The sequence below is a fragment of the Aspergillus fischeri genome, genomic scaffold, assembly GCF_000149645.3.
Source record: "Aspergillus fischeri NRRL 181 1099437636265 genomic scaffold, whole genome shotgun sequence".
Classification (NCBI taxonomy): Eukaryota; Fungi; Ascomycota; class Eurotiomycetes; order Eurotiales; family Aspergillaceae; genus Aspergillus; species Aspergillus fischeri.
Genome location: NW_001509761.1, coordinates 1740708 through 1764162, shown reverse-complemented (window position 1 = coordinate 1764162; position 23455 = coordinate 1740708). Strand labels below are relative to the sequence as shown.

General features: G+C 43.5%; 7 protein-coding genes across 7 annotated transcripts, besides 5 other annotated features; 5 read left to right on the top strand and 2 right to left on the bottom strand.

Annotated features, from left to right (window-relative positions):
* Window positions 1-437: 437 nt before the first annotated feature.
* Window positions 438-514: a microsatellite.
* Window positions 515-939: 425 nt separating this feature from the next.
* Window positions 940-973: a microsatellite.
* A 70-nt stretch (window positions 974-1043) lies between these two features.
* Window positions 1044-1073: a microsatellite.
* Window positions 1074-2500: 1427 nt separating this feature from the next.
* Window positions 2501-2644: a microsatellite.
* Window positions 2645-3216: 572 nt separating this feature from the next.
* On the top strand, window positions 3217-5137 carry NFIA_006580 (F-box domain protein; the record flags this gene model as incomplete). The annotated part of the gene is made up of 4 exons (XM_001259188.1): window positions 3217-3629; window positions 3696-3849; window positions 3912-4915; window positions 4963-5137. The coding sequence occupies 4 exons, from the start codon at window positions 3217-3219 to the stop codon at window positions 5135-5137; spliced, it is 1746 nt and encodes a 581-aa protein (XP_001259189.1).
* Window positions 5138-6093: 956 nt separating this feature from the next.
* Window positions 6094-6119: a microsatellite.
* Window positions 6120-6261: 142 nt separating this feature from the next.
* On the top strand, window positions 6262-8049 carry NFIA_006570 (uncharacterized protein; the record flags this gene model as incomplete). Its single annotated transcript, XM_001259187.1, has 2 exons — window positions 6262-6524; window positions 6576-8049. 2 exons carry the CDS (start codon window positions 6262-6264, stop codon window positions 8047-8049), a joined length of 1737 nt encoding a protein of 578 aa, XP_001259188.1.
* Window positions 8050-8277: 228 nt separating this feature from the next.
* NFIA_006560 (rRNA-processing protein UTP21) lies at window positions 8278-11616 on the bottom strand (the record flags this gene model as incomplete). The annotated part of the gene is made up of 5 exons (XM_001259186.1): window positions 8278-8849; window positions 8997-9561; window positions 9617-9874; window positions 9927-11423; window positions 11491-11616. The coding sequence occupies 5 exons, from the start codon at window positions 11614-11616 to the stop codon at window positions 8278-8280; spliced, it is 3018 nt and encodes a 1005-aa protein (XP_001259187.1).
* Window positions 11617-12402: 786 nt separating this feature from the next.
* Window positions 12403-16359, top strand: NFIA_006550 (inositol polyphosphate kinase VIP1; the record flags this gene model as incomplete). Its single annotated transcript, XM_001259185.1, has 3 exons — window positions 12403-14824; window positions 14881-16222; window positions 16290-16359. The coding sequence occupies 3 exons, from the start codon at window positions 12403-12405 to the stop codon at window positions 16357-16359; spliced, it is 3834 nt and encodes a 1277-aa protein (XP_001259186.1).
* A 1315-nt stretch (window positions 16360-17674) lies between these two features.
* On the top strand, window positions 17675-19081 carry NFIA_006540 (diacylglycerol/lipid kinase family protein; the record flags this gene model as incomplete). The annotated part of the gene is made up of 1 exon (XM_001259184.1): window positions 17675-19081. One exon carries the CDS (start codon window positions 17675-17677, stop codon window positions 19079-19081), a length of 1407 nt encoding a protein of 468 aa, XP_001259185.1.
* An 879-nt stretch (window positions 19082-19960) lies between these two features.
* On the bottom strand, window positions 19961-21466 carry NFIA_006530 (protein HGH1; the record flags this gene model as incomplete). The annotated part of the gene is made up of 4 exons (XM_001259183.1): window positions 19961-20800; window positions 20878-20991; window positions 21051-21185; window positions 21446-21466. 4 exons carry the CDS (start codon window positions 21464-21466, stop codon window positions 19961-19963), a joined length of 1110 nt encoding a protein of 369 aa, XP_001259184.1.
* A 773-nt stretch (window positions 21467-22239) lies between these two features.
* Window positions 22240-23308, top strand: NFIA_006520 (inositol monophosphatase family protein; the record flags this gene model as incomplete). Its single annotated transcript, XM_001259182.1, has 2 exons — window positions 22240-22397; window positions 22630-23308. 2 exons carry the CDS (start codon window positions 22240-22242, stop codon window positions 23306-23308), a joined length of 837 nt encoding a protein of 278 aa, XP_001259183.1.
* Between the last annotated feature and the right edge of the window lie 147 nt (window positions 23309-23455).

The following is a 23455-nucleotide window of genomic DNA, read 5'->3' as shown; positions in this document are numbered from 1 at the left end:
GTAGGAGGTTACTAGATATAGTATTATTATTAGATTAAGAGTACCATATTTCTATAGTAGGTAAGTAATATAAGGTAAAGAAATCTTAGATAGGGTTAGATATTAATAATAAGATAAGAGAGTACTATAGTATAGTATACTTAAAAATCTAGTATAAAGGAATACTTTCCTCTAAAGACTAGATTAAAGTTAATAGATAGGACCTTTTTAACTAGTATAGCCTTCTAAGATTATAGTTTAGTTAGTATAGCCTAAGACCCTTCTACTACCTTAGGTATCTATATAGATATAATCTTAAGCTTAATAATAGTAATTTTACTTATTTTTATAAGGAAATACTATATTATAGCCTAGAAGGTCTATAGTAAGTATAACTAGGACTTAGGATACTATATATTAATAAGCTTAGATATAGCTCTAGTTCTTCTAGCTAGAGCTAGTATATCTAATAAGATATAAGTATAATAAGATAGAGGGTTAGCATAATATATAATAATATAATTAATATAGATATTAAGGTTAGGTAATCTTAATTAGAGAAGGTTTAATAGTATTTAGTAATTTAATATATAACTTTAATAATTATTATAGGTAAATCTAGAGGTATTAATAATTATTATAATATTAGGGTTTAGCCTATCTAGCCTCTAAGGAAGCCCTTACTAAGGTAATTATATAAATTATATAGTAAGGTATATAGTAATTTAAGAGAGGAGAAATTTTCTTTAGGGGAAATATAAATCTAGGTCTTAGATTATTAATTAAGATATACTATCATTTTATAGCAGTATATAATTATTCATTAATTAATAATTTTCTTAGTAGTACATATAGCAGAGATGGATAAATAACCTATATACTCATATAGTTATATAACATTATTAATAAATTAAGGCCCACTTTAACTATTTCTTTAATAAAGTTAAGAAAGTATTATTTAACTATGTTATTCCTACTAACTATATTATCCCTAGCTAGTAGTGTTTATCTATAATTAACCCTAAATCTTATATAACTATAGGCCCCCCTACTCTTAAAGCATAATTATTTATAGATAAATTATCTATAGATAATAATAATATAGATACTCAATACACCCCTTCTAAATCTAAAGCTATCCCAGCTATAGTAGATAAGATAATTATAAATATACTAAATCTTAAAGCTATAGTAGTAAAGAAAATTATAGATATATAAAAAATAATATAGAACTATAACTATAACCTATTTATATTTATATCTAATAAGTAGTATATTAATATTAACTTCTCTATATTCTATCTTATTTTACTACTACTATTAGTACTAAAATTTAATAATAAAAAACCCTTAATAATACTAGTTAGAATAATTAAGGACCTACTATATAGTTACTTAGATACTTATAATATTTATTATTATCTAGTATATATAATAGTATTTCTATAAGCTAAAATATATACACCCTAGTATAAGATATATAAGGTATCTAGAAAAACTATTATATTAAAGAATTATAACCTCTATCTACTATATAAGACTAAAACTAAATATCTTAAGTTAGCTAAGATATTATTCTAAGACTGAATTAATTAGCTAGAGGCTATATATAGTAATTATAAACTAAAGATAATTAAATTTTAGAATAACTAGTATAACTAGGAAGTTAAATTACTTAAAGTAATCTATAAGTAAAACCTACTATCTTATAATAAAAATACTATAATTAAAATATATATATAGATAAAATAAGAAAAATATAAAGAGGATAATAATAAATATAATATATTTTTATTATAGTAACTTTATAATACTAGATATATAGCCTATCTATCTCTAGTAATAGAATAAAAGCTATAACCTATCCCTACTACTTTATATTTTATAATAATTATAAGATCTAAATATAGTAATTATAGCTATTAATAATATTATTATTTACTTTATAAAGATATAAATATAAAGCATAATATCTAAAGATAAAAAGTATATATATTTTAGAAATATTAGTAACTTAGAGGAAGAATTAAATAATAATAAGATTACTCTATCTATAGACCTATCTATATACCTTAACTAGGTTATATAATAATATTATAGGATATAACTATATTTATAGAAGATAAGGACTTACTTAAGAAATATAACCTCCTAGATATTATTAATCTAGACTAAGCCACCTAGCTACTAACCCTTAAGAAATTAAGAACTATACTATAAGTTATAAAAGATCTTAGTATATATCTATAAGGAAAACTAGCCCTAGCCCTCTAGTATATACTTATTAGAGTTATAGACTATATAAAGGACTTAATATTTACTAATAATATAATAAAGGCTCTTATAGAATAGAGTAATAATATTTTAGCTAGAGTAAGATAAACTAAAAGACCTTATTATCTAAGGGTATTAATTATTAGGTCCTTATAATAAAAGGAAAGAAATATATTACTAATACCCTTAAGGAAACTAATAGTACTAAAGATACCTATCTAGTATTCTTTAACTAATTAGACTAATAATTTACTTACTTTACTTATTTTACTAGTTATTTTACTTATTTACTATTCCTTATAGTGAAACTAATTAGACTAATGATTTACTTACTTTACTTATCTTACTAACTCTATGTTACTTATTTTACTAGTTATTTTACTTATTTACTATTCCTTGTAGTAAGGGTGCTAGCCTTTTAGGGGCCCCTATATGTTACATGACTATGTGAGTATATAGGTTATTTATCCATCTCTACTGTATGTACCACTAAGAGAATCATTAATCAATAAATATATGACATGAATAGTTACATGCTGCCATAGATATCTTGAATTCTTGATTACTGTAATAAACCACTAGCTACTATTTAGTGTTATTAATAGGTATCTAATAAGGTTAATTCTCTACTATTCAAGAGGATGGATACCTCTCTACCCTTATTTACTAAATATTTTATTATACTCATGTCACAAGATATATAAGGTCAGGACATTCCCATGTGACACACAGATTATTGCAATAACACCAGTGGGTCATTTTCTGTAAGGTACGGCGGCGTTTCATGTATTACATAGATTCTGAAATATCACCTCAAAATTTAAGGCATACCTCTCTGGAGATGAGAAGCAGAAGTATGCAGCATATCTAGCAACTCATATACCTTCTATTACTCAGGTTTGATCCAGACTGAAAAGGTGACATTTCATTATTTCCTCCTTCCCCCCCTCCTTATGTACCGGTATGGTTTTGTCTCTTGATTGTCTTCCTGAAGAACTACTATACATCATTCTATGCAACTGCCCCCCTTGTTCGTCGGCTGCACTGGGACAGACTTCTCGCAAGTTTCAAAATATCACGAATGAACCTCTACTATGGAGATTCTATTGTCAAACCCACTTCAAATTCTGGGATCCCAAACATGATATGACAACAAGCTACAGGAGTTCCGCCTCTGCAGTAGACTGGAAAGGACTCTACGTTTCTCGACACCTTATTGATCGCAGGACATGCCATCTTCTTAACAGTATTCTTGCCAGGCAAACTGGAAGAATCAAGAAATTTCGAACCATCATTGGGCTCGGATATGACATCAAGGATACTCTACTACGCCATATTTCCGCAGGATCAGACACAGAGGACTACTTGGCCAGAAGGTGGCGCTCCCATTGATAATATCTGGTCATTTTCCATGTGATTAACGTTCGCTATCTCAACAAAAGGTATTACGCAAGGGCGCTGCTGACCTGTCTCCATCGGAGCATTGCGGTCTCAGAATGGATCAAACTCAGAAACGGGGAACCTGTGTCCCTGGAAAGGGCTTTGGGTGCGTTTGATCTTTTCATCCCAGAGAGCAGTTTTGGGAATCTGGATGAAGTATGTAAAACATTCAAGCTTGGATAGATAAAGAGGCAAAACATCTACTAATCAGTAACCAGATTGTGAATAGGCTAGATGAAATAGCCTTGCAAATACTCACATACTGCCCTAATATAAATATACTCACACCTCGTGAGAAGGCCCGAGCTGTCGCAACATACCTCAGAGCAAGCAATCTGACAGGCATTCAGCTGGGCCGGGATTACCATTGCCTAGAGCACAATTTCCTAGGATTTGCAATAAATGATCCCGATCATAATTCGCTGCCTTTGATTTCAGCAGCTATCTACTGCTACGTCGCTCGAAAAATAAACCTTGACGCTCGACCTTGTGGGTTTCCTTTCCATGTTCATGTTATAGTCATACCACCCAGCGGTCAGGACATTGATGGCAACGCAATACCGCCCGCGACGCTGATTGAGCCCATTTTTATGGATCCGTTTCGCTCTGCAGAAGAGACACCTGTTGAGAACCTGCAAAGTCAGCTGAATTTCCTGGGGGCTTCAGCAGCCGAGCAATCGACTTTCCTTCGTGCTTCTGGGGTTGCTGATACTGTATTGCGATGTGGCAAAAACATCATGAACTCCGTTCAACGTCTTTCCCAGACTTCTACAGCACATCTGGCTCCGGTCGATGCGGTTAGTGCAAGATATGCTGCCCTTTGGTCGTCACTGTTATTTTCCACCTCTTTCCGGCCGGCGGAACTTAGGCACTACTTACCTTGGTTCTTGGAACTCTTCGCTACGGATTTTCCTTCGGATGTCCATTTGATTGAGCAGTATCTTGTACCGCTTTTTCAAGGCACGCTCCAGCAAGAGGACATACTTGAGAGCCTTCGTGTTGTGCGGGCTGTGGATGAGATACCCAAGCAGGTCAAACGACGGACACCTGAGCGCAAAGCGGTAAGGTACAGGATCGGCCAGGTCTTCCGCCATCGGCGGTACAGTTACTTAGCTGTTATAACTGGTTGGGATACTGAGTGCGATGCGAGCGAACAGTGGATGAGAAGGATGGGCATCGATCGTTTGGAAGCCGGCAGGCACCAAAGTTTCTACCACGCATTGTATGGTAACTGCGCTCTATTTCACTGCATTTGCTGATTGTGTTTAGAGCTGAGGACAAGTCTGTTCGCTACGTTGCGGAAGAGAATGTCGAAATTATCACTCCCGACCTATATGAGCTACCGCGAACGCTTGTGGAAACAGCAGGAAAGCACTTCAAGCGGTGGGATGGCTGTTCTCATACATTTGTCAGCAATATTCGAGATGAGTATCCTGATGACTGAACGGCGCCTTCGGAGAGGAGTACTGATTTCTGCACTGCTTTAACTACATGTCTTGAGGCCCATGAAGGTAAGCTACGGCTACTTAGTAGAATCCTAATATATCGAGCATTATTGGTTCATTTACATTGTTATTCCCTGGATAGCAAGAGACCACATACCTTCTTTTGGATGGCCGTCTAGCTTAGCCCACCAGCATCTTGGATCGCTGGTGGCATGTGCAGCTCGGACTTCTCCTTCCTTTGTCTAAGTGGAGAGAAATTAGCATCGTACGGTGTCGAAATTTTGTTATCCTTTCCATTAGTTCCCTTGTGATGTTCTGGCCCTCGTATGTAGGGATAAGATGGCATTTGAAATATTTGCATTCATTTCCAAGGTTACCTGCTGATTTATCTTTTTTCTATATGCTATGTGTGGGGCAGTACAGTGCATATCATGATCATTAGTTTCTTGTTCCTCTACCTCCCTAGGCTCGCGCTCATCATCTTCACCCAGTGCAGTCTAGGATCTACAGGGTGCCCACCATTATTAGCATGTGGGTGGGTGTTAGGTGGTTGACTTGTAGTGACAATGCATTGAGCACCTATCTAGTAAGCTCAATTTTTTACAGTGGGGGTTCAAAAGTATTCAGACCCCCCTTTTTGCCGCTAGAATCACCGCTTTCCATTTCTAACTATTCTGCCACCTCAACGCCTGCGTACGCGATTTGATTCTATTCCAACACACATCTAGATGGCGCGATCTAAGGAGCTTACACCTACTATCCGTGCTCGAATCTGTGAGCTACATGATATGGATGGGGATACAAGCGTATTCATACGCGATATCCCCAGATACCTCTCTCTACTATCCAGTTATACGAAATACTAGTTTCCATACGGGCAGAATAGATAAAAATGGAAAGCGGTGATCTTGGCGGCAAAGGGGGGTCCAGATACTTTTGAACCCCCACTGTAGCTATATCAGGACCCTTATATCAGGACCCACAATTATCACATGACAATTACAGCTGGTTCAAATTTGCGATGTACAATAGTAACAGTGACTTACCTAGACCTTAACTGAAATTTCCATATCCCTAACGGGAGCACCCAAGCAGATAGTTTGGAGTCATAAACAATTCAGCTATGGGTATACCGCATCTAACACGACTTCTACTTCCATATTCGGAAGCAGTGCTTCTTAAGGGTGGTCAAAGTGCTGAGGAGGGGAGAACCAACATTCAATCCGTTGTGATCGATGGCCCCAGTCTGGTTTATCACGTCCATTCAAGGTTGCTGGGATGTTCCGACAGCCGACTAGAATTCCCTGATATGCAGCCATCATGCAACGAAGTTAGTTGTGCGGTGATGTTGCATCTATTGAAGTTAAGAAACCTGGGAGTTGACATGTAATGACGTCCAAGCAGGAGATCAGGCAAATAATGACTGATATGGTCCAGAAAGGCAATATGCTTTGATGGAGCTTTGCCGGCCCACAAAGGAGAGACAAGACTATCACGACTCGAAAGGGCAAGACGAAAGCTCGAGATAGCTCGTAAAAGAATCAGTTATGGCTCTTTGCGACTTAACTACACGTCTATGGACACAGAATTCAAGCTCGAAATGATACTGCGAGGACGGACGTTGACTCCTAAACACAGAGAATGCCCTGACAATCCTTTTATGGTACCAGCTGTCTTCGAAGATCTCAAGCATCGATGGAATAAGGAAAACATCCTTCAAGCTGCGCGGGGCTCCCTATTGTTACCCGACTCAGCTGCATTACAAGATTTTCCTTGGGCAGATGTCACAGTCATGGTCGCAGGGGAAGCAGATATGCATTGCGCATACCTGGCGAAACTCACAGGATCTGCGGTACTTACCAATGATTCGGATCTTATACTTCATGATATCGGGCCGCATGGTTCGGTCGTGCTCCTTCATTCATTGGAATTGGAAAATACGTATAGCGCTCGATCAATAGACGTGCCACTTCAAGCGGTGCAGCTACATCCAGCATCACTCGCTCAACGCTTTGGGTTGGCTGATTTACTGCGCCTAGCATATGAACTTAAACTTCACCCAAATTCAGGATTGGCGGAGCTGATACGGCTTGCAAAAGTGACCCTCGGACCCCAAGGATCTGCAGACTATTTGGAATTCTCCGAGGAATATAAGAAGGGCCCAGAACATGCGCAATGGGGAATTGCGAACTCTCATCACCTTGACCCCAGAGTCTCAGAGTTGGTCTGGCAATATGAAGCCCGAGAAATCAATTCATGGGACGAATTCCCTCGGTTTTATCTCGCAATTCTAAACGAAGATCATACCAGGCGGTGTGCTTGGGAGAACGGCTTGCCGTATAGAGTTCTGGGCTATTCGATATTTAATGCTTCGCGTCCACCGTCTCGGAGATCTCGCTTCATCGATGAGTTTGTACGACGAGGGGGAAGAATTGCGAGGGATACTCTAGCAATCCGTGATGCAGGCTGGATCGCAGATCAAATGACTTCTTTCTATACACGTCTCAGTGTAGTTCGAGACGCCCTGGGCGAAAATGCCACAACCACAAAATTATGGAGGATATTTGCACTGTGTGAGGTATATGGTTGGGGGGACAGTGGCTCTCCACTTCCCAAGGCTAAGCTATTTAGCAGATTCCTTAGTTTTGGTTATATGGGTGATCGGACAGACTGGGCAGACATACACCTTACGGCGCAGGTTCAGGCTGTGCTCTATTCTTTGAGAATTATGAGACAACTGATTGGGTTCACAACTACAGCCAATGATCTCATGGTCAAAATGCAGGACGCTCTTATGAGTCTTCCCCCACTTCATGAGTCGATGAGATCGAGATTTGAGATGGTGGATGAGTACCTTACTGAAGATGCTGCTGGTGAATTTCTGAAGAGATACAAACAGCTAGCGGGATGACATATATTGCATACAACTCCACTGGATAAATTAGTAATGCATGTCAGGAGTTTGGAGACGTTGTGACACGAACACTCTTGGTTTCCTTGTCCTGTGAGCTCACGGATATATTTGAGTGCTACCAAACAGAACTCATGTAATAAGCCCAGTGACTAGCATAGCCAGAGTACGAGGAAGTATGATCTTACACGTAACAGTGTCGACTGTTGTCCTCAAGCTCAACATATCCTAACGCGATGATCTTATAAATCCCACCACGCCTCGACAGTATCCAACTAGGTCAGCTAAGCGTTTGGCTTCCCGCTGCTGCTCTTCACTCCACTGGACAAGAGATTTTCTCAGTTCTTCGTGGTCATTCGCCGCCGACTCGGAGCACTTCCGCACAATATCAGCATGTATTTTCAGAAATACCGCCATCCAAGCATTCACAAGTTCGAAATCTTTCCTGAGACGGAGTAGTGTAGTCAGTGCCATGACGAATAAGGACAACTCAGAGTGACCGTCTTGTACGCGCAGATCCAGAGATCGAATCTCCAGGTCAGTCCTTGCTGGAGATAGAGTTTTCAAATAATCTGTGAAGGGTGCAAAATCGTTAGACTGACGACCGGAATGCAGAAGGACTGTGAATAAAGAGCCCGAGTCGTCCACGGTCTGAGATCGTTGGTGCCTGGCTATCCTTGAACGTTCGGCGAGCGTGTGTTCAACCGACAACACCATACTTCTGTCGCTATTTTCAACGCTCGTTTTCTCGGAAACAGATGGCAGGAAAAATGGGGCTTTCTCGGGTGCCTTGGGAGGATCTTTAGGCTTGTTGCGTTCCTAACAGCAATCAGCAACGATAAAGCAGATGGTGGAAGAAGCGTGGGACCATACCCTGATTAGATCTAAGTGGAGTAGAGTCTGCCATCTACTCCTGGGGATGGCACTGAGTGTTACCATCTCCGTACTCAGTTGTTCGTCACATAGCACTGGCCCCTCCGCCTCATCCTGATGATGATCCTCGGAAAATGCAGCCTCAAGAGCTCCAGCACTCTCCTCTGCGGATGTGATAGGGATATGAGAATCAGCAAAACCAGATTCGTCCAGATTCTGGGTCGAAATTGGAATAAACAGACTCCGATTCGTCCAGAGACGAATACCGACACTATCCGAATGGGCCGTTGCCAGAAACTCCCCAGTTGCTGACATGGATAGCGAGGTACAGGTGCTAGGCACTCGGAAGATATCAATGAGATGTCCTGTTGACAAATCCCAAACGCGGACACGTGAGTCCATAGAAGCAGCCACTATCCACCGGCTATCATTGGAGAAAATGAAGTCATTGATCTGACCGACGCAACCCCAGAATTCGCGTATGAGTTTTCTTGTTTCAATGTCAACCACACGAATCGAGAGGTCATCACAACTGAACGCGACCAACTCGCTGCTGCTGTTATAACGCAGACCAGTGATTGCTGTCATTGGATGCCAATCAAGCTCATCTAGGAGTAACCCGGAATGAAAATCCCAGAACTAGATTAATGCAACTCAGTAACTGTGATTCACGATGAGGAGTTGTATACCGTACCTTGACTTTCCCATCCAACCCACAGCTTATGGCAGTCCGGTTCAAAGAATCGACTACTAAGCCAGTGACTGCCTTTGTATGTCCAATTTTCTTCTCTTGAGAACCATTTGCTAAACCGAGCTCGCCAGTTGGCCTACGTTTCAAATCGCGAGCCGGGAGACTCTGTCGATGCTGGCCGGACTGCAGATTGAACACATCGATACTTCCCATACTGGACCCAATGAGAGCGAAAGTCCCACATTGCGTGATAGCGACGCTCTGGTATAAAGTGTTAGCGATACTCCGTGGCATATTGTCGACAACCATTCACCTTCACGACAGATCCATCGCTTGTTTCAAAAGTCCAGCGTCCAGCTCTTTTCCTACCCCAAAACCAAGTACGGGCGAACTTGTCCCCACGGTGACCAGTGACTATACTCTCCCATCCCGTCTTATTCGAAGCAGCCGCATCTACTACTCTCGGATTAGCCCAAATCGGACCAGATGTGGTGACACCCATGCCACCATCGCGATTCAGTGAGCATGCAATGCAAGTTATCTCTGAAGCTCTGAAACCCTGTGTGCGATGTTGCATGTCTAAGCTCACAGGACCTGGAGCAGACATTTTTTTGGCTTTCTTCTCAACTGCGCCCTGCGAAATTTCAGTATTTTGGCTGTCTTTTCGTACACTAAGTCCCCATAAGCTGCAGTCCTTGCTCGCACTCAGTAGCCATTTACCATTGGCTTCGGAGCCATCCGTTGCTGAGGGCAAGAAACTCAACGCAGTGACAGGAGCAGAATGACCACTTCTGAAATGAAGTTGTCTCGGAATAGGTGAAAATGGCGTCTCATCGAATATCCAGGTCCTGAGAGAGTTATCTTTCCCAGTCGATACCAACAAAGGTTGGCCATCCAAGAAATCCACGCAATTTATGCCAGACGCTATTTCATGTTGAAGTGTCCTGTGGGCGTTCCGAAGGACGCCCGTGACACGCCCTGCGTTGTTCAAATCCCACAAAGTGATGTCGCCACTATCCACAGAAGCTGTCGCTAAGACACCCGGAGATTGGCCATCTGCGCCAGCGCCTAGACTATCAGTCCGGAAGGCGAGTGATGTGATGTGCGAGGAACCCGAGCGCAATGACAAGACAATCTGCTCGGTATCGACGTTACGGATGAATAGAGAGCCATCCGCATGAGCAATAGCAATGAGAGATAGCACAGGAGTCGGTTGCAGAGCAGTCACAGCTCCAACACTTGGCCATGCCGTAGGAATGGTATGGAGTAGCTCTCCGGTCCTCACATTCCAAATGTCCACGCAGCCGTCAACCCTTCCAACGAAGACCTTATTGATATACGTTGGCATACTGCACATTTGACCGCCGTAAATGTGGTCTCCAGATACCGCTTCAATTCCGCGCGGAATCAATGTCGTGTAATGTTGGTAGGTCGTATTTTTCCAGACTTCAATGCTGGTGCCAGTGCAACCCACAATCCAAGCGCCAAAAACAAGTACTTTGATAATAGGCCCAGCTCGGCCCGAAGGCACCTCTAATGCAGCGACCTTTTTGCCGCGTTTGAATACCCATATACCTCCACATGCCCCTGGTCTGAGATTTCCCCACGCTGCAAAGACCTTCTCACGCCATGCAAAGGTGGCAGTTATGGCTTCTGGCGTCTGAGGCCGGCTGATGAAAATCAAACTCAGCCCTCGGCGTAGATCATAGGTGTGCAAAGCGCTGCCCACACAGGTCGTGATTTGAAAAGTACTTTTTCCCAAGCGCACATACGTGAAAGGAACAGCTGTGGGGGAGACGAGTCCAAGTGTCTAACGACTGATCAGTCAGGAGAGCATTTAGAGGAAAGAAATCATGATTGATTCAGTGCTGGCTTACCCGATATGGTGAAAATATTCTAGACTCAAGTGTCTTTCGCGAATTTGAGATGCGCTGATGCTCAGGGATTCGCTTTTGCCTTTTCGGAAGTGGCACGCTGAATTCATCCTCGTCAAGTGAAGGCATCATGTTAATTCGGGTCGGGTCTCAGTAGTATTGCCAGTTTCAGATTGTAGGAGCTCTCGATATTGCTCCGTTCTACTCTGCGAACTTTTGTGGTGTCCCGAAAATTTCTGTCTTTACGCAGCAGGTCCGCCTAGAATACCGCCTTGGCAAAATCCTACTTGATCTCCGCACTCCGTAAAAGCTCAGCTCTTAGGATGAAAGTCGGTTTTCCAGAATTATTAATAAGGTAGGATTGTCCTGTTTTGTTTGGAACACATCTCTATTATTCTATGTTAATACATAATAAATATGAATAAATGCACAATGGTATATCAATAGATATTACTGGAATTTTCAGTCTTTTGCTTACTTTCAAGCATGTTTGCTGGGTTTCTAGTTTTTTTATTTTTTTCCTTTTTAAGATAAAGAAAACACCGAGTAATGACGACAAGGGTGATCCTGACACTCTAGCAGAAGATCGACGATGTGGTCTTAGGTTCTAAATAATTGAAGTCTACCAAACGTGCATCCAAATTTGGGTGAGAAAAAGAACGGAGTCACCTTCCGAAATGGGCATTTCACCAAGTTTGACTTTTCATCTGGAACCAGATCTCAGGGAGCCCTCTAGTCCCAATTGTGCCAACGATGAACTCATAGGCACTACACATCATTTTCTCCTTGGAAAACCTGGCTTGAATACGTAAACAACAAAAAGGAGAACAAACATTACAAACCAGCAACGGAAATCTGGGATGAGTACTGTCACCTCAGTCGTTGAAATTCAGGTTCCACGAGCAACCTTCAAAGATGACACAGAGCAATCCTATTCAAGATTTCCCACCTTCCGCAAGCCAGAATAATTGCTCTTCCGATGTTGGCTGTGCTACAGGCAGTGACGAGCGAAACGCACTGATTGCCACGCCTTTACCAAACACGGTGCCTGATCAGACTGGTGACAAATCATCTTTCACCCTTCTTTATGACCCGTCTTCACCATCTTCGAGGGCAAGTCCGAGTAATGGGCAATTCCACCAGAACAAAATCCAGACCTCAGATGTAATGACAGATCATGCTGGCGGCGCGAGAGTTGCTCGTTCAGCTCGTTCTTCCAGCCGAACGCCTAGGAGACTTAGTGGCAGCACAGCTACCAGCTCAGTCAGTGAAGCTGAAACCGGCCCCTCAAGCATTGGCAGAATTGGTGTCTGCGCTCTGGATGTGAAAGCGCGCAGCAAACCTAGTCAGAATATTTTAACCCGCCTGCAAGCCAAAGGTGGTTTTGAAGTGATTGTTTTCGGAGACAAGGTGATTCTCGATGAGGCTGTAGAGAATTGGCCTGTATGCGACTTTTTGATTGCATTCTTTTCTGACGGCTTCCCCCTGGAGAAGGCCATCGCTTACGCGAGGCTTCGAAAGCCTTTTTGCGTGAATGACTTACCCATGCAGAAAGTGTTGTGGGACCGACGACTGTGTCTGCGAATTCTGGATCATATGAATGTCCCCACGCCAAAGAGATTAGAGGTCAATCGCGACGGCGGACCAAGGTTGGAATCTGCGGAGCTTGCTCAGCATGTTTACAGGTTAACAGGGGTCAAGCTCGAGGGCCCTGAAGATGGGACTGGAGGAGGTTCTCAGAAAACTCAGGTGGTAACAATGTCTGAGGACGGTGAGGCTCTAATTGTGGATGGAAAATCCATCAGAAAACCCTTTGTCGAAAAGCCAGTGAACGGTGAAAATCACAACATCCATATATACTTCCCTAACGATCAACAGTATGGCGGAGGAGGCAGGAGGCTTTTCCGGAAAGTCGGGAACAAAAGCTCCGAATATGATCCTCATCTTGTGGTGCCTAGATCAGTGACGGAAAAGGACACAAGCTACATTTACGAACAATTCCTAAGGGTTGACAATTCTGAAGATGTCAAGGCTTATACAGTCGGGCCAGATTTTTGCCATGCAGAGACACGCAAGTCGCCCGTGGTCGATGGAGTCGTTCGCCGGAACACGCACGGGAAAGAACTCAGGTACATAACGAAATTGAGCCAGGATGAGGCAGCAATTGCGTCAAAAATCTCGAATGGGTTTGGCCAAAGGATCTGCGGTTTCGATATGCTTCGAGTCGGTGATAGGAGCTACGTGATCGACGTTAATGGATGGAGTTTCGTCAAGGACAACAATGACTATTACGACAAATGTGCCAGTATTCTGAGTGACATGTTTTTGAATGAAAAGCGCAAACGCGAGGGAATACAAAGGTCCCTAGAAATGGTTTCACCGGATACAAGCCATCATGTGAGGCATTCTGTATCTCACAGGCATACCTTGAAAACCTTGTTGAAATCTCCATCCACGTCCAAACTTTACGGCAGTCATAAGAGCCTCGACAATAGTTTCCAGGACCTTGCGGCGTTACCTCCAGCATCCTGTGGAGCAGAAAGTATGGACTACAAAAGAAGTCGAACGAGCCCAGATGCGCGCCAGATCGATTCAGATATAAGTGATCTCGACCCGAAGACCCCAGAGTTGACCGGCCATCCAGACGAAGCGATCCCGCCGCCTCCACCTCCAGCATCTAAACATTCCTGGAAGCTTAAGGGCATGGTTGCAGTCATAAGGCATGCAGATCGTACGCCAAAGCAAAAGTTCAAGTTCACTTTCCACAGCCAGCCATTTATTGATTTGTTGAAAGGCCACCAAGAAGAAGTGGTGATCAAAGGACAGGCAGCCTTGGCTAGCGTCTCGGAGGCTGTCAGGCTTGCAATGGATCAGAAACTGGAAGATATGGAAAAACTCAAACTGCTTCGAACATCCCTGGAGAAGAAAGGTGGCTGGCCTGGAACGAAGGTTCAAATTAAACCTATGTTTCGCAAGCGAACGCAGGAGGAATTGAGCACGCATAGTTCAGAGAACTCGAACAGCGACGGAGCGCAGACTAATTGGACTCAAATCGCCGATGGTGCCAGCGGGGATAAGGAAGAATTTCCTCGAACATCTACTCGGAGTGACTCAATATCCGGCACAACATTCTCAAGATTTTCTGCTGCCGAGAACGATCTCATCCTAGACAAGCTGCAACTTGTGATCAAGTGGGGTGGAGAGCCAACCCACGCCGCAAGATACCAATCACAAGACCTAGGTCTCAATATGCGCGACGATCTGAAATTAATGAACAAAGAGGCGCTGAATAATGTTCGGATCTTTACAAGCTCGGAGCGAAGAGTGAGTACTAGCGGTAAGTCTTTTCCAAAGCACATTTCTGTTGGGCGCCAAGCTTATGAGTTAATGTAGCTCAAATTTGGGCGTGTTCTTTTCTCGACCAGAAGGAGCTCCCGGATGATTTTATCCAAGTGCGAAAGGACCTTCTGGATGACTCCAACGCTGCAAAAGATGTTATGGATAAGGTGAAAAAGAAGCTGAAACTTCTCTTGCGCGAAGGATCTGCACCTTCACAGTTCACTTGGCCCAAGGATAACATCCCTGAGCCATCAGTTGTTCTCGCTACAGTTGTTGAGTTGATGAAATTTCACCGAAATGTCATGAGACACAATTTTGGGAAGCTTAACAATTCTCCACATTGTCCTTCATCGACATCTCCCCTAAGTGACAATTCTACCTCTCAGAATGTCACTCAGGACACGGATAGCCCAACCCTTACCTCTATTCAGGGACGGTGGTGTACTGGTGAAGATCCCATGCTCTTCAAAGAACGATGGGAAAAGCTCTTTGCAGAATTTTGCGACACGGAGAAGGTTGACCCGAGCAAACTTTCCGAATTGTACGACAGCATGAAATTTGATGCACTTCACAACAGACACTTTCTTGAGTGGGTGTTCATGCCCCCAGATGAGGGGACCAACGAGCATGAACGGCAAAGCTCCAATTCCAATAATACTAATCGTCACGATCTCATTGGGGAAAAAATACCCGGACATGACAGTCTAACAAGCGAAGGAATAGAGGAAAACGTGGAAAATCCGACCTTATCACATCTCCTCAGATTCAAGAAGCGAGCACATGCATTCGACTCATTACCGCATCTAAGGGCCCTTGACGACTCGTATGATCACTATTTCAAGCTATACCCAGGCTCTAGTCCTACGAAAACTAAAATGGATGGACGACTCTCAAAACTTCGGGAGTTATACAAATTGGCCAAAGTTCTATTTGACTATGTGACTCCTCAGGAGTACGGAATTACCGACTCTGAGAAACTGGAAATAGGCTTGTTGACGTCCTTACCCCTTCTTCAGGAGATCGTCAGAGACCTCGAAGAAGTCCAAGCGTCTCCAGATGCGAAGTCATTTTTTTACTTCACTAAGGAGTCCCATATCTATACCCTCCTGAACTGCATCATCGAGGGCGGAATTCAGACAAAGATAGCCAGAAGCGCTATACCTGAATTGGATTACCTATCACAAATCTGTTTCGAGCTGTACGAGGCTAAGGATTGTGAATCATCCACAAGTTCCTATTCAATCCGTATCTCTATCAGTCCTGGCTGCCACGCTTTTGATCCGCTGGATGTGCAACTTGACTCGCGGCATGCGATCGGTTGCGCTCCGAGAAGAAGCCTAACCGCCCATCAGGATTGGAAAGAGGTCATTGAAACCCTCAAAGCGAAATTCGACACGTGCGTTTCACAACCCACCTTCATCCCTCTACGTTTATAGGGCCAACGACTGATGAGAACTCTATAGGGTTAAACTTCCCAAGACTTTCATTGCCGTAAATTTGAGCGATAAGCATGTGTCCAGTTATCAATCATAGGTTTGCCCAGCTGTATATGACGAGAAATGTAAAATAATGACAACCATTCACTTGACCGCAAAGCAGGAGTGTGACGTACGTGGTTAGGTAGAGAAATAGAGGCGTATGTTATCATGTTCATGGGCAGTTACATTTGCCAAAGTTGGTCGCAGTTTAGGTCACGAGTCTATCTTACATACACTAACAGGACATAGGTAGCAAGTAGTTGGTGATACAGCAAGTCGGCAAGACCACTTGATGATGACATCGGGACACCCCTAGGTTCCAGCAAAACCCCGCACCAATTTAGGCAGGTAACAGTTATGTATGTGATTTGCCAGAAATGTGATTTCACTGCACATATTGTAGAGCCAGGCTCAAGGGTAGTAGTATCCTAGGATTGGCATTACACATGGCTATTAGTCTGTTACCTGCCTGGTCAGGTAAGGGGGTGTGACGGTATTACTATGTACCTTACCCTTAATCTAAAATAAGCTTACTCAGTAGTCTAGATAGTGGGCCCTTGGGTATGTCTATCTGTGCCAGGTGCTCCCACACCGCGGACGCAGGCTGCACCACAGCAACACTTCCAACCACAGCATAATTCCCATGGACCTCTTATATAGCTTCACAATATAAAAGGTACATCCTGATTATTTACTTTATGTATATACAAATTTAGTTTTCCAATTATCATTATTTAGATATATATATAAGTGTCTATCATTTATTACTATCTTTATTATTAGAAAGGAAAATCATAAGTGTTAAGATAATATAATCTCTTATTCTTCTCTCTAAGAGTTTTATAGAGGGAAACTTTGCACACTCTTATATCTCTAATTTTTAGTTAATATTAAAATTTAAAGAGGGAAGATCTTATAATTAAAAGCCTTTTAAGAGTTTTATACTATACAAAATATAGTTACCCCAAGTGAATGCCTAAATATTCAATGTAAGGAGTATGTACCTTTTATATGGTATCACCATATAAAAGGTACATGGAAGTTACTGCACCCACACTGGAAACCAGTGTGGGTGCGCTGCTAAGGCACGGATACCTAGTACCTTACCTGCGGGCTAGGCTACCCATCATTTCAGGTAAGGCTTACTGTAATAGTAATGACAAGTTGCTGCCCGGGTGGATAAGAGGTAATAAATGTGTAATAATATTATCATTCATTTACCCCACCCCGCCATGCTGTTGCTGGCTCGTAGAAGTAGTCTTTCCCACCAATATTCAATGCCACATCTTAATCCACCTTCCTGAGCAACGTAAGTTGGATCATGTCGCCTCTAGTAGGAAAACTACTGATTCAGGTGCTAAAATAGAGAAATGGAACCATTGCCAGATGCTATTTGGGCTGATGCCTCGCAATTTTCTTGTAATTTTTCCAATGGCGCCATTCAATGCAGTGAGCTTCAGGGGCAGAGGGAGCTTAGGATTGCCATAGATGATGTGGTCTGCATCCTACCACATGCTAGCCAGGATGGAAAGAACTACAACATGCTCTATCTACGAAATGGTCGAAAAGAGGCGACGTCTGTTCAGCCGGGAGATTGTGGATCTTCTTTGGCAAGTATACAATTGGTTTCTCCACCATCGACACTACTATCACAATATTTCTGTGCGGAACTCCCCCAACATCTCAAGCCTTCGGTGGACCAGGCGATTGATCTTCATGTCATTATCTCGACTCCCTCAGGGACCGGGAAGGCAAAGAATTTCTTCAAAAACATTGTACAACCGTTCTTGGCACATATCGGATTGACGGAGTATGAAGTCCATGAGACACAATCAGCGCGATCTATACTCGAACTCTGTCAATCAAGGCTTATTGATCGTGCAAAACTCGGTTTTACCCAAACAATTATTCTTCTTTCTGGGGATGGTGGCCTGAATGATATTGTCGATGCATTCCATGGTGCTGTCGGTGTTTCACTCGTTCCTCCAATCGTCGCTCTGATACCGATGGGGACGGGTAATGCCATGGCAAGCTCATTAGGGCTGCTCTCTCGCCCGACAGAAGGCTTGACTGTCCTGCTGAAAGGGTCACCGAAACCTATACCCACCTTAGTCGCCAATTTTTCTCCTGGCGCGCAATATGTCACGGACGAGGGTCACACTCTGATTCCTATGCTTGATAGCTCCATGTCCAAGTCCTCAGTGAATTCAATTCACGGCGTGGTTGTCGCAAGCTGGGGTTTTCACGCTGCCTTAGTTGCTGACAGTGACACTTCGGAATATAGAAGGTTCGGAGCCGAGAGGTTCCAGATGGCAGCCAAAGAGCTCCTTTTCCCTTCTAGCGGCGTCGAGACGCACAGGTATAAAGGTAATATCACATTATTCCGGTCTAACATAGCGACCAATGAAAACTCCGTGGACACCCTAGAATGCGGAGAACACATGTACGTACTCGCTACACTCGTTCCAAGGCTCGAGAAAGACTTTCTCATCTCGCCGGAGTCGGTTGCTTTGGATGGCAGGTTGAGGATAATTCGTTTTGGCACCGTCTCCGCAGAAAAGGCGATGCAACTAATGTCTCTCGCGTATGATGGGGGGCGCCATGTACACGAAAGCAGCGTTCTCTACACGGAAGTTGAAGGCTTCAGAATCGATTTTCGTGAGGCTGAGCAGAAGTGGAGGCGAGTTTGCATAGATGGGAAAATCGTCATCATTGAGGAAGACGGCTGGATGGAAGTGCTGAAAGGACCTACGGGTCGCGTAAATATACTGGTTTAAAGGTTGAACACCATGTTCTCATCAAGTGATTTCCCAAATACTCGTCTTGACCTGACAAGGTGTCTTCAACGAGATCAATGATAGGGGGTGGTACCGAGGGCGACGAGTGCCCTCGATACATATCCATCAAAGACAATATTCAAATGACCACGGGTTGCGGTCTTCACTTACATCGGGTGTTAGGCATTCGTGTACATCCAGGCTGGCCTTGAGACTAGAAGCATATGGGAACATGTACTAGTCTGATTTACGCTTATTATTAATTCTCGAAATGCTCCCATACCTACTTTGTGCTATCTACGAGGCTACTAGCCACTTTTATGCAGTCTTCAGTAGCCCACTGGGCATGGCAGCCGCAATTCCAGGATTGAGCGGCAGTCAATGATTCTAGCCAGAAGTACAGCCGCACCTGTACAGAAGCGTCCTTACACAAAGTCAACCCAAGGTGACTAGGGCAAACAGAGCCTACTGCTCTTCGAGTTCGGGCCAGTGAACTTGTCCCTAATTGTAGGACGCAGTCGGGGCACAGGATGCTAATTATGGCGACAATGGCAATAATCTCTTAATCTCTCAAATGACGGGAGTTTCCTGACTCTGCCAGGTTTGTAAGCTTAATGATTAAGCAAGACATCTTAGTGAGCATTCAATCATAGAGGCGAACTATAAGCGCATAGGAAAGGCAAGGTGTTTAGGTAAATATGTTTAGTGGATAGCTAGGGTGCAATCCTGTTCTCTTGCCAGAAAATAGCCCGCACTATATTTAATGGGAAAAGCTGATCGCGCAATGAGTAATGGATCAGTAGTTAGCTAATATTGTATTCACAATATAAGCAACTTTGATGTCCCTAATGAATCTCACAGCAAGTAATGCCATTCATACTAGAACAATTCCACAACCTTCTCGTCATCATTCTGTTCAGACCCTTGTTGTATATGGATATCTGAATATGAAGAGATAGAACTTGTGCCTTCAATTTGAGCTTGGCTGGCAATTTCCTCTCCTTCCTCATCACGCATCAGCACCTGGACTAGCCTGTCACAGGCTTCGCGCACGCCTTCATCATCAACATGGAGATGGCATTCCCGGATGATGGGATACACATTGATAGCCCTCATTTTGTCACGACCTTCTCGTGTCGTTGTCAGCAGTAACAATGTCTCCAGGTGCGTTACAATGATGCTGTTATCACTATCCCTCTGCTTATCTGGGGGTAGCAGCTGCAGGTCTGGCAACATTGCCATTGACTCTTCCTCGCTGAATTCCTCCGGCCCTGTAATCGGCAGCAACACGTAAGGAAGTAGATTGGCTTCGTCTGCGCAGAGCAGAGTCGGATGAAACGGAATTTCGAAAGCGACATTTTTAATCGTTGACGCCACCCCCTTTCTCCGAACTGTACTTTCATGCTCAGTGAAGACAGTCAATTTAGTGACAGGGACAACACCATCATAATCCTGTCGGGTGGTAAAATATGCGCGTCCTGCCTCAGATTTGGAGAGATCGGCGAATAAATAGGAGAGATAATCAAAATTGGCCTTTTTATTTAAAGCACCCTCAGCGCCTTTCACGAAACAATCCATCAGTTGATCGATCGCCATAGTAGACGTGGAAACGGATTCGGCAGTCCTCCGTTTCAACGTAATGAGCCGGCTCAATTTATCTGACTTGGCGAGATTGGCGAAGAGCATAGCAATGTCATCCGCGATTGGTTCCTTGACGTCCTTTCAGGTTGACCGAGTTGTCAGCATAGACCCCGATCTCCTTAAGCGTCCCAGAAACAAGAGGCTGGTGTACTCACCGTTATCTTCACCATGAGAGTCTCTAGAAACGCATCATCTTCCGCAAGATTTGCCAATACTTCCTGGTCAGAGGAGATATTGATGAGAATTGTAAGTGCATTTTTCGCGATTGGCTAGTTAATTTCAGCAAGACCGTTCCCAAATTCGATATGTTAGAAGCTTATTTACTAACAGTATAATCTCGAACCAGAAGTTTGAGATCGCGCACTGGAAGAAGCTGATGACGTTTGAAGAGGTCCGATTGAGCGGTCGAGAAGCCAACGAGGTTTTCGCATGCTAAATTGGACGCAAGCGTTAGACCATTCAACTGATGTTTGAGTGTTCAGGCTCCCTGATCGAGAGGGACGTTTCTACCAATTTGTCTTATCTGAGTATTTCCATGGTGGAGGAACTCAACAAGCTGTATCCATGGAGAGATAAAGACTGTTAGCTTCCCTAATCCTTCCATTAAAGGAGTCCCCGATTCTGCTTGCTTTCATTGCTAAAGAGTTCCCTCTCATTCTCTTCCATCTGAAATTTCTTTGTTCCCATCTCACCAGCTAACAGTTAGGGACCTCGCAGACTCACCTCTTCTAAGACTGTTGGCATACTGAGGGGTAATTCCAGGGACCGGGAAAACAAAGAACAGACAATAGAGTCTATAGACTGAAGCTAAGACTTTTTGTTTCCTCCTTTTTCCTCTCTTTTCCCTCTTTCGTTGGCTGTTATTGCAGGTAAGTGGAGTGATACATGCTACCTTAGTATTAGATCTATCTACGGGAAAATTTTTGGTGCGGGGACTTTTCTCCAACGTCACTGGTGTGGGGTTATGAACTTATTATAACTTACCCTCCTCTGGTTATCAGGTACATAGTCCGGTATAAGATTGCCTCGCGCTGTTTCCTTCTTCAAATATAGGTTTGAATTTGAATATTCACTAATACTCGGCAGCTTTGCAAGCACACTTAATTCTTCCAGGATTCAAGACTCAGATGAATCCTAAATCTGACGAATCTTATCCCTTTTACTCATAAAAGCGGGTACAAGAAAACAACTCTAGGTAGCGTAGTGAATGTATGCCAGTAACTTATATAGGATCATCAAACTGATGAAACAGTATGGAGTCTTCATGTTCCCTCAGCAAATAGAAGCGCGTGGGGGTTGGTCACTCAGTAGTCAAGGTAAGTAGAAGTGGGCCGGAATAGTAATGTCTACAACTCCATATGTATGGATGGCTCATTACGGTAAAGTCGACCATTTGACAGACGAACTTTAACGGCGGGGCTCGAATTCATCAAAGAACATCCAGTCAAATTTCTTCCAAGGGGCCAGAGCCAACAAGTCATCTCTTCGCAGATTATAAAAGAGGGAAGAATAGAAACATGAGTGCAGAAACAATTGACCTCAAGGATATACATGATTTTCTGATAGAACTAGCTTCCAAGGCTGGAGAAATCATTACCAATGCCTTGCCGAACACAGGAAGGACAGGGTCAAAGAAGAACAGTGAGTTTCCAGTCTGTGCCCAGCTGCGTTTAAGGTATTCACCTCTTCCATAGCCGCAGATCTCGTCACTGAATATGATCGTGCGGTTGAGAAAATGATATCTACAGCGTTAGCAGGGAGATATCCGCAGTACCAGTAAGTCATATACGACCCCTTCTATAATGTTCGCCAACGGGCCAAAGCGATGATTACGGGTCTGGTGATTTATCTCAGGCTACTCTCTTACTCACTTAGCGATGAGAAGAGCTAACAGTCCACCACTATAGATTTCATGGCGAGGAGACATATGACCCTGCAAGTCCACTAACTGATGCCCCCACATTCGTCGTCGATCCCATCGACGGTACAGTCAATTTTGTGCACGGATTCCCATATGCATGCATCTCTCTCGGCTTTGCGATCGACAGGAAACCGGTCGTTGGTGTTGTTTACAATCCATTCAACAATACCCTCTACTCCGCCATCCGTGGAGAAGGGGCGTATTTAAATCGCAACACCAAACTTCCGCTCGACGCTAGGAGCCTTGAGCCATTGAATGGCCTAGAGAATGCTCTCATCGGCGTTGAGTGGGGTTCCGAGAGAGCAGGCAAGAATTGGGCGACGAAGGTACGGACATTTGAAAAACTCGGTAAAACCAAGGATGATGGTGGTGCAATGGTACGCTCAATGCGTAGCATGGGCTCAGCTGCATTAAACCTTTGCGCGGTCGCATGTGGGAATCTCGACTTGTATTGGGAAGGTGGTTGCTGGGCGTGGGATGTTTGCGCTGGCTGGGTCATTCTGACAGAAGCTGGCGGTATAATCGTGGACGGCAACCCTGGCAACTGGGAAGCCAGCGTTGATGGGCGAAAGTATCTCGCAGTCCGAGGATCGCCAAATCGAGCAGGACAGAAGGAGCTAATCGAGGAGTTTTGGGGGCATATACAATGCCATCTCGAGTATTGAATTGAATAGTGAGCTGAGCGCTTTCAAGCACGCCCTCGAAACTGCCGGTTTCCGGCTGCCGCAAGCCTTGCTCTCAACACCAACCGAGGAAAGTGGTTGACAATATTGAGTAGTTTAGTGAGGGAGAAAGACTCCCACCATCATGTT